Below are 13,080 nucleotides of genomic sequence, written 5' to 3' on the forward strand. Positions count from 1 at the left end.
TGGATATGAGTCAACAGTGTGCCCTTGCTGCCAAGAAGGCTAACACAATTTTGGGTTGTATAAGTAGGAGCACTGCCAGCAGATCGAGGGACATGATCATTCCCCTCTATTCGGCAATGGTGAGGCCTCTTCTGGAATACTCTGTCCAGTTTTGGGCCCCACACTACAAGAAGAATGTAGAAAAATTGGAAAGAGACCAGCAGAGGGCAACAAAAATGATCAGAAGGCTGAAGCACACAATTTATGAGGAGAGGCTGAAGGGACTGGGATTATTTAGTCTGCAGAAGAGAAGAATGAGGGGGGATTCGACAGCTGCTTCAACTACCTGAAAGGGGGTTCCAAAGAGGATGGATCTAGACTGTTCTCAGACTAGCAGATGACAGAACAAGGAGTAATGGTCTCAAGTTGCAGTAGGGGAGGTTTAGGTTGGATATTAGGAAAAACTTTTTAACTAGGTGGGTAGTGAAGCACTGGAATGGGTTACCTAGGGAGGTGGTGGATTCTCCTTCCTTAGAGGTTTTTACGGTCAGGCTTGACAAAGCCCTGGCTGGGATGATTTACCTGGGGATTGGTCCTTCTTTGAGCAGGAGGTTGGACTATATGACTTTCTGAGGTCCCTTCCAACCCTGATATTCTATGATTCTATGAAAACAGTGATGTGTGTAACTATTGCATAATTGGGTTCACTGTCAGTTAAGATTTAAAAAAACTTTTTTTTATTCTGTTTACCTGCAATCAGTTAAAATAAGAACCTATTACTGCAGTAGCTGAGCACCTGATTTGGTGAAAATATGACATCTTGCATTACGTATCAATTAATGTTAACTACACAAAACAGCTTCTTATAGTTTTACATAGTCAACCAGAATATTAAGGACAAATTCTGCCTTCAGTTATATACACTCACGTAACTGAAAGCAGAATGTAGCCCTCAATATTAAGAATATTAATTGTGCAAATTGAAACATTGGGTTAATTGAACCATGGCAATATAATGTCATCAAACCAAATTCTGTTACTAGAGGCACAGTACTAGAAAAAATGACTGCAGTAAATAATTCCTCCAGTTACACTAACAACAATCAGATCAGAATCTTAGCCTTTAAAAATGGCAATACTCATAGAGTGCACTTTGTCAAAAATTTCAACCTTTGGTACCTGAATAAAAATGATCTGATTTTCAGGGGGTCTGGAACGCAAGTGAATTCAATGAGAGCTGCAAGTGCTTGTTACCACTGAAAATCTGGCTGTTTTTATTTAGGGCACCCAGGTTTGAAAATCTTGGTCTCTTTATTTCAAAACAAAGTAAATGCCATCATTATCAACTATTATCATTTAGGTCATGTCTACACTAGCACTTATGTCAGCAAAACTTTTGCTGCTCCGGGGTCTGACAAAAAAACTCCACCCCCTTGAGCGACATTAAGTTTTGCCAGCATAAGCGCTCATGTGTACAGTGCTATGTCGCTCATTGAGCTGATTTTATTATGTCGATGGGAGAGCTCTCTCCCACCAGCATAACGTAGCTACATGAGCACTCTTACAGAGGCACTATTTCCCTATGCTGGGGCTATACTTTTTACCTGACATTGTCATATTAAATACGCTGCAGTACACCATAGGAGAAGCCACACAAACACTCTATGCTTGTCAATGATGCAAACTCCACATAACAAGTATATCAAATCTGGGTATGACCAGTGTCCTACCTGATGATGCAGAAGCAGTTGTTGAGCCTGTAATAAGCTTTCTGTATCTAAGATTTTCTCAGCCTCGACTTGGGCTTCTTTTGAGTTGGTAATTAGTTCTTCTAGGGCACTTTTTACTTCTTCTTTGTATTGGACACAATCCCCAACAGTGCTTAACATCTTCTCAATCTATATTTATGTACAAAATTGAAATATCCAATAGCTGAACAGGGGTAATTTACATTTGGGGTATTTTTTGTAACACATGATAATTGTCTGTAATGCAAAATCCATACATCTCCAGGTCGTTTAGGACCTCCTTTTTGCTTTGTATTTAAAGAAAAATTAAAAACATTCATAGCCCTAAAACATGACAATCCTACCCTAATTTCCATCTGTTTGCAATGTCTTTGTAATACTTTATGGGTCATATCTTCAAGTGGTATAAATTGTCATAACTTTATTTATTTCAGATCAGTTATGACAATTTACACAATTTGAGTATCTCTCTCAGTATATTATTTGTACTTCCTATTAGCCTAACATTCATCAGCAATTCTACAATAATATATCAGTGGAAGAAAATACAAATATAAAATGTAGTTAGTCAGAAAACAGATTTCAGTTTTTAGGAATGTGTGAAATATTTCAGATAGATTAAGGATCAACAGAACCTTCACGCTAAATTTGAGGACAAACCATATTTAGGTTCTGAAAAAGTTTAGTAACCATTTCCTGGGTTTGTTTTAAATGTTCATGGATCTCTGCTTTTCTTGGCTCTTGCTGTTGGGTGAGACAAGAGGTAAATTCACTTAAATACCATGAAAAGTTATATTATCTAGTATTTCCAACCCATGGAAATCAGGACATTATGAACCAACAGTTTTCACAAAATTTCAAGCCCAACTTTCACACCAAGGAAAATTAAATTAAGTTTGAATAAATACTTGGAGCCTGTATAAATCTGGAACAACTACAATGATGTCAGAAGGTCTCTGCAACAGACTGCAGTGAAAGTGCCACTAGAGTCTCCATCCTGAATTTCATCTTCCTCCTAACAAGGACATCCTCAAACTCCTCCTAGTCTCTCTTATGAAAAATATGGAGTAGAGTCTTGAGAGGCAGGCTTCATTGCCTCTAGATCTAAGAGGAGCACAATTTATTCAGAACAGTTTGATGCTTCTCGTTGTTTGTCAAAGCTAGATGGGAAATAGATAAGAGCTGTGAGGGTATCCATGTGTCTGAGGTTAACAGGGTCCATAAACTTAAGTGAGATATCCTGCCTATTTTTGGAAGAAACAGGCCCTTGAACAATCACACTGACGAAGGCTATATCCTATTCCTGAATCTAGTCTTCTACTGGTGTTTTGTGCACAGATTCTGCCCCTGGAATGTGAAGAGTCTCTCCTTGGGTTAAGAATGAAAGGATCTTCTACCTTTGTACCAGAGCTTGTAGTCCTTTGAGCTTGTCGGAGTGCCTGTAGTGCTTTGAGGGCTTCATTACAGTAGATAGCTTACACTATGGCTTATCTGCATTGTCAGCCACCACCTTAACAATCATTTCCTCCCGAGATTTTTGAGGCACAGAGAATTTGCTATGAATAATTTGCTGCCCAAGTCAGAAGCCAGAGTCAGTGCCTGGACATTGAGTTTGCTGCCATGACTCTTGCTGGAAACTTTAAGAAATCTACAGATAAACTGGTATAAATATGACAGCCAGGAATATCTTCTATTGTATCAACTTACTTGAATTCATCATAGATCTGGAGATGCAAGCATTTTATATCACTATAAATATAAATATTTTGGCTCAGTAAAACTGGTGGTCGCTAGAGAGTCCTTGGGGCAGCTGAAGAAGTTTTGAAGTCACTTCTGAAGATGACTTCCATCATCTAGTCTTCTGCAAGAATTATCTTTTCACAAATGGCACTATTGCATCAGCTGTAAAATTTCAGGACATGCCAAGTGATCCTTTCCCCTTTACCTAGAGTTTCTCCCCATTAACATATTTGATGAAGGAATGTAGGGGGTAGCAAAACTTTGTCATGCTGGCCACCACTTTCCTCCTCTTGGTTTGAAACATGTCCAGGGGAAAAAACTCCTCCTGCTTCTCTGGTTCGGAGTAATAGTCTGAAATCAAGAGTCTTCCCTCTTTAGAAAAGGAACTGGAGCTCATGGAAGGAGTTGAAGAGCTGGAGGGCTTTGGGGATTTTTTCTAGTGTCTCCTGTACATTTTTGGCTTTTTTCTCATCTGCTCAATTTTTCACTTCCATGGCTATAGCTCCTGCCTGAACATTGAGGGGTGGGGGAAATTTTCACCCTTTGTCTCTCAGAAACGCCAACTTGAGACTCCTAAAGTATGAGCAGGTGCCCGCTCCAGACCTCTGGTTCCCTTGCTTTGTCTGCCCCAGGCCATTTCCTTCACCTGCTTTCAACACAAGTCCAAAACCTTTACCACTTGGTACACGGGTTCATCCCCTTTGGTACAGGGATTCACAAGAGAAGGTTCCTCACCCTGTGCAATAACTGAGATTCTTTGAAATGGTGTCCCTGTGGATGTTCCACTTCAGGTGTTGGTGTGTCCCTGCACCTTTGAGCGGAGAATTTCAGCAGCAGTGCTCATCTGAGTCGTGCATGTGCTCTCCCCATGTCGTGTCATTGTCAGTGCCTATCTAGCACCATACTACCAGACCTCCCTCAGTTACTTTCTTATTCTTCGAGGAGTGTCCCTGTGGGTTCTCTACTTCAGGTGACTGTCGAGGTGCCCTTGTTGGACAGAAGGGGCTTTGGAGTTGCGTAAGTCCTACCAACACATCCGATCTTGAGCTCTGATTTATCACACAGTGTTTTGTTAACGTCTGCGCGGAAGCCCAGGTGACCACTTTACATATGTCCTTGATTGGTACATTGTTGAGAAATGCAACTGAGGTTGATAATGACTGTAGAGTGGGTTCACATCCCTGGTGGAGGTTATATGTCATGCTATTGGTAACAAAGGTGAATACATCCAGAAATCTATTTGGACAGCCTCTGCTTGGAATAGACAATGACAACGCAGACAAATCTTTAGATAGTTCCAAAGTTCTGAGTCCATGGGCGCGGGGCTGACATTTGGGACTTTTGGCGCAGGGCGGCAGCCAGGACCCCGGGCAAGGGGCAGCAGCCAGGACCCTGGATGTGGGGCAGCAGCGGAGCCCCAGGCGTGCAGGCTGGCAGCAGAGTCCCGGGAGCGGGCGGGCAGCGGATTTTAAATATTAATTGAATATATTACCAATAGGACTAATGCTTATCAGTTTAACGTTTTACATATGTACATTGGACCCTTACACATTTGCAGCATTTTCTGAGGTCTAAGATAGACCGTTCTTTTCCTGAGTTAAGAAGTAGTGGGAGTAAAAACCCTTCCCTCTGTGTTGCGATGGTATGTGTTCCAGGACATCCAGATGTGGGAGATGATTCACTTCTTGCCGTAGAAAGTGTTTGTGAGAGGGGTTCCTGAGGAGGGACGGTGGGGGCGGGGATTAATGCTATTGTATAGCCTGAAAGGATTATCTCCAGAACCCATTTCTCTGTGGTGATGGATTACCGTACTGGGCATAAACAAGTCAACCGGTATCCAAAACAGGGGATGGTGTCAGTGCATAAGAATGGAGGAGGCTGGTGATGCTTTGAAGGCCCCTGTCTTTGCCTTTGTGTGTCGTAGTGCCTCAGTTGTGAGGTGTATGGGACAGATCTCGTGCGCTAAGTGGGCTAGTATTGACCCTGTTTTCTTTTTGATGCAGGTGTCTATACATCCAGGGAGCAGAGTGTCACCCTCGAGTCTTTCAGAGTATGAAATGACTCATCAGTTTTTGCCACGAACAGCTTCTGGCCATCAAATGGGAGGCCCTCGACAGTGGATTGTACCTCCCTTAGGAAGGAAGCCAGATAGGCGGAGCATGAAGCCTGGCACATAACTGTAGCAGTGGCCATGGAGCACACCGCTGTATCAGGAGAGAGATCACTTGATCATTACCTATTAGGTTCACTCCCTCTGGGGCACCTGGCATTGGCCACTGTCAGTAGACAGGATACTGTGCTGGATGGACCTTTGGTATGACCCAGTATGGCTGTTCTTACGTTCTTATCAGCCACATCTAGAGAGGCCTGTAAGGAGGTTCTGGATAGGATTGGCCCTCTGAAATTATAGACTTAAATTGGTCTCTTTTGTTCTCTGGTATGATATCAATAAATTCAGTGAGTTTGGAGTGTGGCTGTATTTTGCCATTAGGGCAGCATATTTGGCAATCCAGAACTGAACAGCGGTGCATGAACTGGCCATGTGGCCAAAATGATCCAAACGTTTCCACTCTTTGTTGTATGGAGTGGATCTCTGTTGTCGTCTGCCTCGTTAGTGAATTTGGTGTGGGGTGAGAAAATAAGAAGCCTAGTCTTTTAGAGGGAACATAGTACTTCTTATCCACTCTCTTGCAGGTGGGTAGTATCGTAGCTGTCATACATTTTTGGCTGGTTCCATTGATGCACCATGTATCAGAAGCGCAATTTTAGATGAGGAGGATGTATGGAGAATGTCCAGTAGTTTGTGCTGGGACTCTGGAACCTCCTCTAGACAAATCTCTAGGATATCAGTGATTCTTTTAAAGAGTTCCTGGAAGGGTTTAAAATTGTCCACCACTGTGGATGGAAGTGGCACTATGGCCTTGTTTGGTGACGAAGAAGGATGTTGGTGTTGTAACCTGTTCCCAGGCTTCTTCCTGTTCTTCAGCTCTCTCCTCAGGGGGCTCTGAAGGTGCAGCAACGGAGAGTGATGGGGGAGATCTAAGCCTCTCTTTGTATAGATTCGAGGGTTTGAGATACTGTCTCCTGTAGGCCCTCAGAGGTCCCAGTAGGGTCACTGAGTGGGAAATGGCATAAGCAATGGCATAAGCCCCACCAGGTCTGGATGTCATCCTTGTGGTGGGTTTTAGGCTGTACCGGTGGACCCAGAGTAGATTCTATGGGAGAGGACTGCTAAGATAAGAAGACACCTTCCTCTTCAGTATCTTCTTCCTCACTAGAAAATGGAGGGGCCAGAGGTGAAGTGGGCTGATGTGGTGCTGGGGAATCATCGGTGCCCAAAAGACTTGATTCAGGCATTGATGAACCATGCAAGAGCAGTTCTGTTTGCAATGACTCATCAATAACCCTTTTCTCAGGCCAGAAAGTAGTGTCCTAGTACGCTCTTAGGGGCCAAAAACACCCACTGACTTCAGTGATACTAGAATTTGGTTGCACATCAGCCAGTAAGGACAGCAAGAGGCCCAACCACTTAGAGTCTGATTCTGCCAATCTAATTCATGTTAGATGTTCTTACTTTGGAGTGCAAGGGTGTGATTTAGCCTAGGGGTTAGCCGAACCTGAGAAACCCTCATCACCAGCTGTCAATGTGAATTGCCTGATAGTATTTAATTATAGCAAACTAATGTTCCTCTTTTAGATAAAAACTCCTAAAGTACTGCAGATACTCTGGATTCAGAAGTGTTCATCTGAAGCAGAGAAAGATTCAGGAGTCTGCTGATCAACTTTGTTAATATATTTGTTTGTTAGACTAAAGGCTTTGTTGTATCTGGAATCTGAATGAATTTGGGTTGTTGTGTGCTTCTAGCGTAATTAAAAAAAACAGCAGGTCACTTAGTGTTGTGCAGCATGGCGGATGTCTCTACATAAAATGCTGTAAATGTAGTGGCATTGTGTTTCTCATATTATATACCTCAGCCAGCAAATGCAGAAGTCCCTTGAAATCGCTAGAAAGTTTAGATAACTCGTCCTCTTTCTTTCTGGCTTCATCCTCGGCAGAAACCTCAGTCAGAACAGCAAGTCTAGATTTCAGCCAGTTGACATTTTCTCCTTGTTTGCTGATATCTTGTCGAATTATCTAACAAGAATCACAAATGTACGAGATTAGAATCAATTAAATATACCAGCGAATAATACTTATGGGCAATTTGCCATGAATCCTATGGTTAGCAGCACAAAAGTATGTGTGTAAGAGTCTGTGTATTTTCCTTTGAAGACTGCAGGATAGTATTTTTCTCTAATTCCCATGGAGTCTGTCATGTTCTACATAGGGCTGAATCCTGCATTCCTTCCACAAGCAATACAGGATTGTCCCTTACTGATTACATTGCTGAAGCCTGTTTTTCTTCCTCCTATAGGCTAGCATTTTTGGTGCTCATTATCCATATGGTATATATTGTATATATTTTGACCATACAATATCCTGCATATATGTATCTAAAACAGGATTACATTGCATATTTTAAACCAGGGATCAGCCACCTTTGGTACATGGCCTGCCAGAGTAAGCATCCTGGCAGGCTGGGCCGGTTTGTTTACCTGCTGTGTCCATAGGTTCGTCCCAGGCCAATGGGGGCTGCAGGAAGTGGCGCGGGCCGAGGGATGTGCTGGCCGTTGCTTCCCGCCACCCCGATTGGCCAGAGCGGCGAATCGCGGACAGTGGGAGCTGCGATCGGCCAAACCTGCCAACGCAGCAAGTAAACAAAGCATCCCGTCCCGTTGGGGGGCTTACCCTGGCGGGCTATGTGCCAAAGATTGCCGATCCCTGTTTCAAAGAGTATGGGGATTAGGCAAATTAGCAACATTTTACTATGTTTTCATCTATTTTCAGATACTTAGGCCAGAGTCACAAAGAAACTTTTTTAGAGTACCGATGGGTTCAACTCCCTTCTCTCCCTCAGGTGGCAGGGTGACAAAACTGGCAGTCTCCCACATATCAGGTGAATACGCTAGCCACTAAAAGTTAAGAGGGAGGTTCCCCCCCTCCATTTTGTATCAGTTTGTCAATAAGTGCCGAATTTGGAAGGTGAGAACTGAACACGCTTCCCAGGTGGGCAATTTAGGAGGAGGAACACTGATCTCCTCCTGGATTGTGCATTGCTCTGAGGCTTAGGCATCCAGACCCTTGGAGTGGGGCTGCCGTGATCTTGCTCAAAGACAGAAACATAGGCACCCAGGGAACTTTTACTGCACAAATGTAGATGCCTACAGGATTTGGTGACAGCTAGGAGGGGGTTTTGTGAATTCCACTGGTGCCTGATTTTGGGAGTTAGGTGCCTAAAACTGCAATAGGCACCTAAGTCCTTCAGTATAAAAGGTAAGTGAAGCACATTTTCCCTATATATAAAAACCCATGCTTTTAAAAAAATATTGATGTGGTCATTTTAGGGACCAGTGGTAAAGGCTTTCCACACATAAGAAGTCCCTTTGACTAAAATGGAACTGCTCAGAGGTGTAAGGGCTGAAGGGCTATTTACCAAAAACACCACTATCTTGCCATCTTACAGCTATCTCTTAGACGTGTATACCTTCTCATCACATCACAATGAAGTCATTCAATGAGGTATTAGCACTTCAGTGCAGTGTTAATAAACTGGTACTTAAATCAGTTAACCTTGCCTTCTATCGGTATAGAAATCACCTGTGAAATCAATGGGAAGTTCTGAATAAAACTGGATGGCATGGTATGGAAAGCACTGCGTTAGCTTTGACTGTCTTTCATTAAGTACCAAGAAATGGCTTTTATCTATAGGTGACCGCACAAGCTCTTCTACTGAACACAGCAGATGTGGAAATTAGGAATGACCCGAATAGAAACAAAATGTTTCTTATTATACCTTCATATTTTTTACAAAGTGAAGAATGTTAACAGTGCAAGAAATCTCCTGCTGCTTGTTAAAGAAGCCACAGTTATTTATAGAATGTAATAAAGATTTTAATTATAATTTTAATTAATAATTTAATTTTTATTATTAACTCTGATTTTCCCTAGAGTATTATTTGTTGAATAATATTTCAAATTATATAAGCATCTATATACTTTTTTAAAATTTCTAAAATAGCAATTCTTTCCCATTTCATTCACTTTTTCCCAACTGTTTATGTCTCTAGGCTAGTGCTAATAAGAGGATATAGCAGAGTCATGCCATTAATCCTCTGATTTGTGTGCTTTTTCAAGGTCACTCAAATTCCTTTTCTTGGCATAGATATGCCTTATAATCTGCTAATGACTTTCAAGAACCTCAAGAAACTGTACTAATTTGTAGTCTTGTTCTCCCTTCTACTGTAAAAAAGAAAAAGGGTCAAATTCTGTTCCAATATACATCCTGAGTTATTAACATCAATGAATTTAATCAAAGGTTCAGATCCTCAACTACTCTCCCAGCTCCCTCTTAAAGAGCTTAATGCTCTCAAAGGGGGTGGGGAGAGACTGGATAATTTCCATCCCAAAACACTGAAAGAACTGGCATGATAGATTGCTAGCCTGTTAGTTAGGATCTTTAACACTTCTGCCTATTCAGGCGTAGTGCCATATGATGGCACCACAGCTAACGTCATAGATATATTTAAGAAAAGGAAAAAAGTGATTCTGGCAATTACAGATCTATTAGTCTGACCACAGTTGTTTGCAAGGCTTTAGAACAAATTGTGAAGAATAATTAAATTCATGGAGACAAATGGAAAAGGGGATATAATGCAATATGGGTTTACCAAAGACAGACTATGCCTAACTAATCTGATTTCCTTCTTTGAGAAAAATAACTGATTTTATAATAAGGGAAGTGCAGTAAAACTACTATTTTTGGACTTTAGGAAAGCATTTGACATGATTCCACATGGGAAATTATTAGTTAAATTAGGGAAGGTAAGGGTCAAGAGAAGTATTGTAAGGTGGAAAAGGAACTGGCTAACGGGGATACAACAACAGATTCTACTGAAGGTGAATTACCAGACTGGAGGGAGATTACTAGTGGAGATCCTCAAGGACCAGTCTTGGGACCAATCTTATTTAATATTTTTGTTAATGACCTTGGCACAAAAAGTGTGCACTAATGAAATGTGCTGATGATACAAAGTTGAGAGGCACCATCAATCCAGAGGAGGGTGGGAATATTACACAGGAAGAGCTGGATGACCTTGAAGGCTGGAATAACAGAAATGGGATGAAATTCAATACTACAAAGTGTAAGGTCTTAGGCTCTAATAATAAGAATTTCTGCTACAAGCTGATGGCTCATCAGCTGGAAATCAGAGAACAGAAGAGAGACTAGGTGTGTGGGTCTATCATAGGATGACTATGAGCCACCAATGTGATGCAGCTGTGAAAAAGACAAATGCAGTCCTAAGATTATCAGGCTAGGCATTTCCACTAGGGATAGAGGAGTATTAATGTCATTGTACAAGACCTGGGTAAGACCTCATGTGGAATACTGTGTACAATTCTGGTCACCCATGTTCAAGAAAGATGAATTTAAACTGGAACAGGTGCAGAGAAGGGCTACTAGGATGATCAGCAATATGGAGGGCCTGTCCTCTGGGAGGAGACTGGAAGAGTTTGTCTTTGTTTAGTCTAGCAAAAAGAAGGTTAAGAAGGGACAGTCAACATGGTTTCTGTAAAGGGAAATCGTGTCTTACTAATCTATTAGAGTTCTTTGAAGGGGTCAACAAACATGTGGATAAGGGGGATCCAGTGGACATAGTGTAACTAGATTTCCAGAAACCTTTGACAAGGTCCCTCACCAAAGGCTCTTACGTAAATTAAGCAGTCAGGATAAAAGGAGTCCTTTCATTGGATTGAGAACTCGGTTAAAAGACAGGAATCAAAGCGGTAGGAAATTAATGTAAATTCTCAGAATGGAGAGGGTAATTAGTGTGTTCCCAAGGGTCTCCTGAGACCCAATTTCTATTCAATTATCATAAATGTATCTGGAGAAGGGGTGAAAACGTGATGGGTGGCAAAGTGTTGAGATGACACTAAATGCGCAAGATAGTTAAGAGCAAGCGATTGTGAAAACATCAAAGATCTCACAAACAAGTGACTTGGAGCAACAAATGGCAAATGAAATATTGAATGTGGATAATGTAAAGTAATGCACAGTTGGATAAAAAATAACCCCAACGATAATACATACAATAGATGGGCTAATTTGAGCTACACAAGTCAGGAAAAAAGATCTTGCCTCATCAGTGGATAGTTCTCTAAGATGTCCAAAGCAATGCGCAGAGTGTCAAAAAGCAAATAGCGAATTTAGAGTCACTAAAAGAGGACAGAGATAAGACTGAGATATATTGTTGCCTTATATAAATCCATGGTTGCCCACATTTCGAATACTGTGTACAGATGTGGTCTCCTCACCCCAAAAAATATCTCTAGCACAGAAAAGTCCAAAAAAGGCATACAATGATGTAGTTTGGTGAGCTGCCCCACATGAGGAAGATTAAAAGGAGGCTCTCAGCTGGAAAAGAGCGAGACTAAGGGGGATATAGATAGAGGTATATAACGCATGAGTATTCGAGAAAGGAGTAAGGAAGTTATTTACCTTCTTCCCATTATGTACAAGACGTAGGGTCACCAAATCAATAATAGGTAGCAGTTTTAAAACAAATAAAAAGTTTCTCTTCACACAGCACACATCACTTGTGAACTCCTACTGAGTAGTGTGGCAGGCTGGACGTAATACATGTTTAAAAGGACTGGAAAAATTCATGGTGGCTAGTCCCTAAATGCCTATAGCAGAGGTATAAAATGGATGATCCCTAGCCTCTGTTCATCAGGAGGATGAGTATGATGCAAGAGGAGTCACTTGATCATTGCCTGTTCGCTCACTTCCTTCTGGGGGACTGGCATGGCCACTGTCGTACAGATATGGGCCAGATAGATCTTTGCGTCGACCCTGTACGGCCGTTCTTATGTTCTTATGGATATGATTGTTTTGTATAAATACATCAGAGAGGTAAATACCAGGGAGAGTGAAGAGCTATTTAAGATAAAGGACAATGTTGGCAGAAGAACAAATGGATATAAACCGGCCATGAACAAACTCAGGCTGGAAATTACAAGAAAGTTTTTAACCAACAGAGAGGTGAGGTTCTGGAACAACCTCCCATTAGGAATTGTGGAGGCAAACAACTCAATTAGTTCTAAGAGAGAGAGCTGGACATATTTATGAGTACGATTGTATGAGGGGGCCGCTTGTGATGGTGGAGGGCAGGGCTTGGCACCCCTTCCAGTTTATGTCCTACACTCCTAAAAATCTCATGGTTCGGGGCTTCAGTCAGTCACCTACAGGGGTCAGGAAGTGATTCCTCCACCCAAATGTATTCTAGAGTCTTTTGTCTCCTTTCTCTGAAGTATCAGGGATGGCCACTGCTGAAGATGGGATATTGGCCAGGGTGGGATGTTGTACTGAGGTGGCGCCCAACTTTCTCTCTTTCAGGTTGGCTGGTTCTTGTTCACATGCTCAGGGTCCAACTGATGGTCATATTTGGGGTTCGGAAGGATTCTTGTCCCAGATCAGATTGACAGTGACCTTGGGAAGGTTGCCCCAGTATGGGG

At 42.0% G+C, this 13,080-nt stretch overlaps 1 protein-coding gene across 10 annotated transcripts in view; it reads right to left on the minus strand.

The window, feature by feature from the left end:
- The window catches only part of SYNE1 (spectrin repeat containing nuclear envelope protein 1), a 498,327-nt gene that overhangs the window by 305,056 nt on the left and 180,191 nt on the right, over positions 1–13,080 (minus strand). For all 10 annotated transcript variants that reach the window (XM_075064060.1, XM_075064059.1, XM_075064058.1 and 7 more), the window contains exons 26-27: positions 7,438–7,602; positions 1,710–1,877 (exon numbers count right to left, since the gene is read on the minus strand). In XM_075064060.1, coding sequence (XP_074920161.1) covers positions 1,710–1,877; positions 7,438–7,602 — 333 coding nt within the window. The remainder of the gene's footprint in view (positions 1–1,709; positions 1,878–7,437; positions 7,603–13,080) is intronic.

Source organism: Chelonoidis abingdonii, chromosome 3 (genome assembly GCF_003597395.2).
Source record: "Chelonoidis abingdonii isolate Lonesome George chromosome 3, CheloAbing_2.0, whole genome shotgun sequence".
NCBI lineage: Eukaryota > Metazoa > Chordata > Testudines > Testudinidae > Chelonoidis > Chelonoidis abingdonii.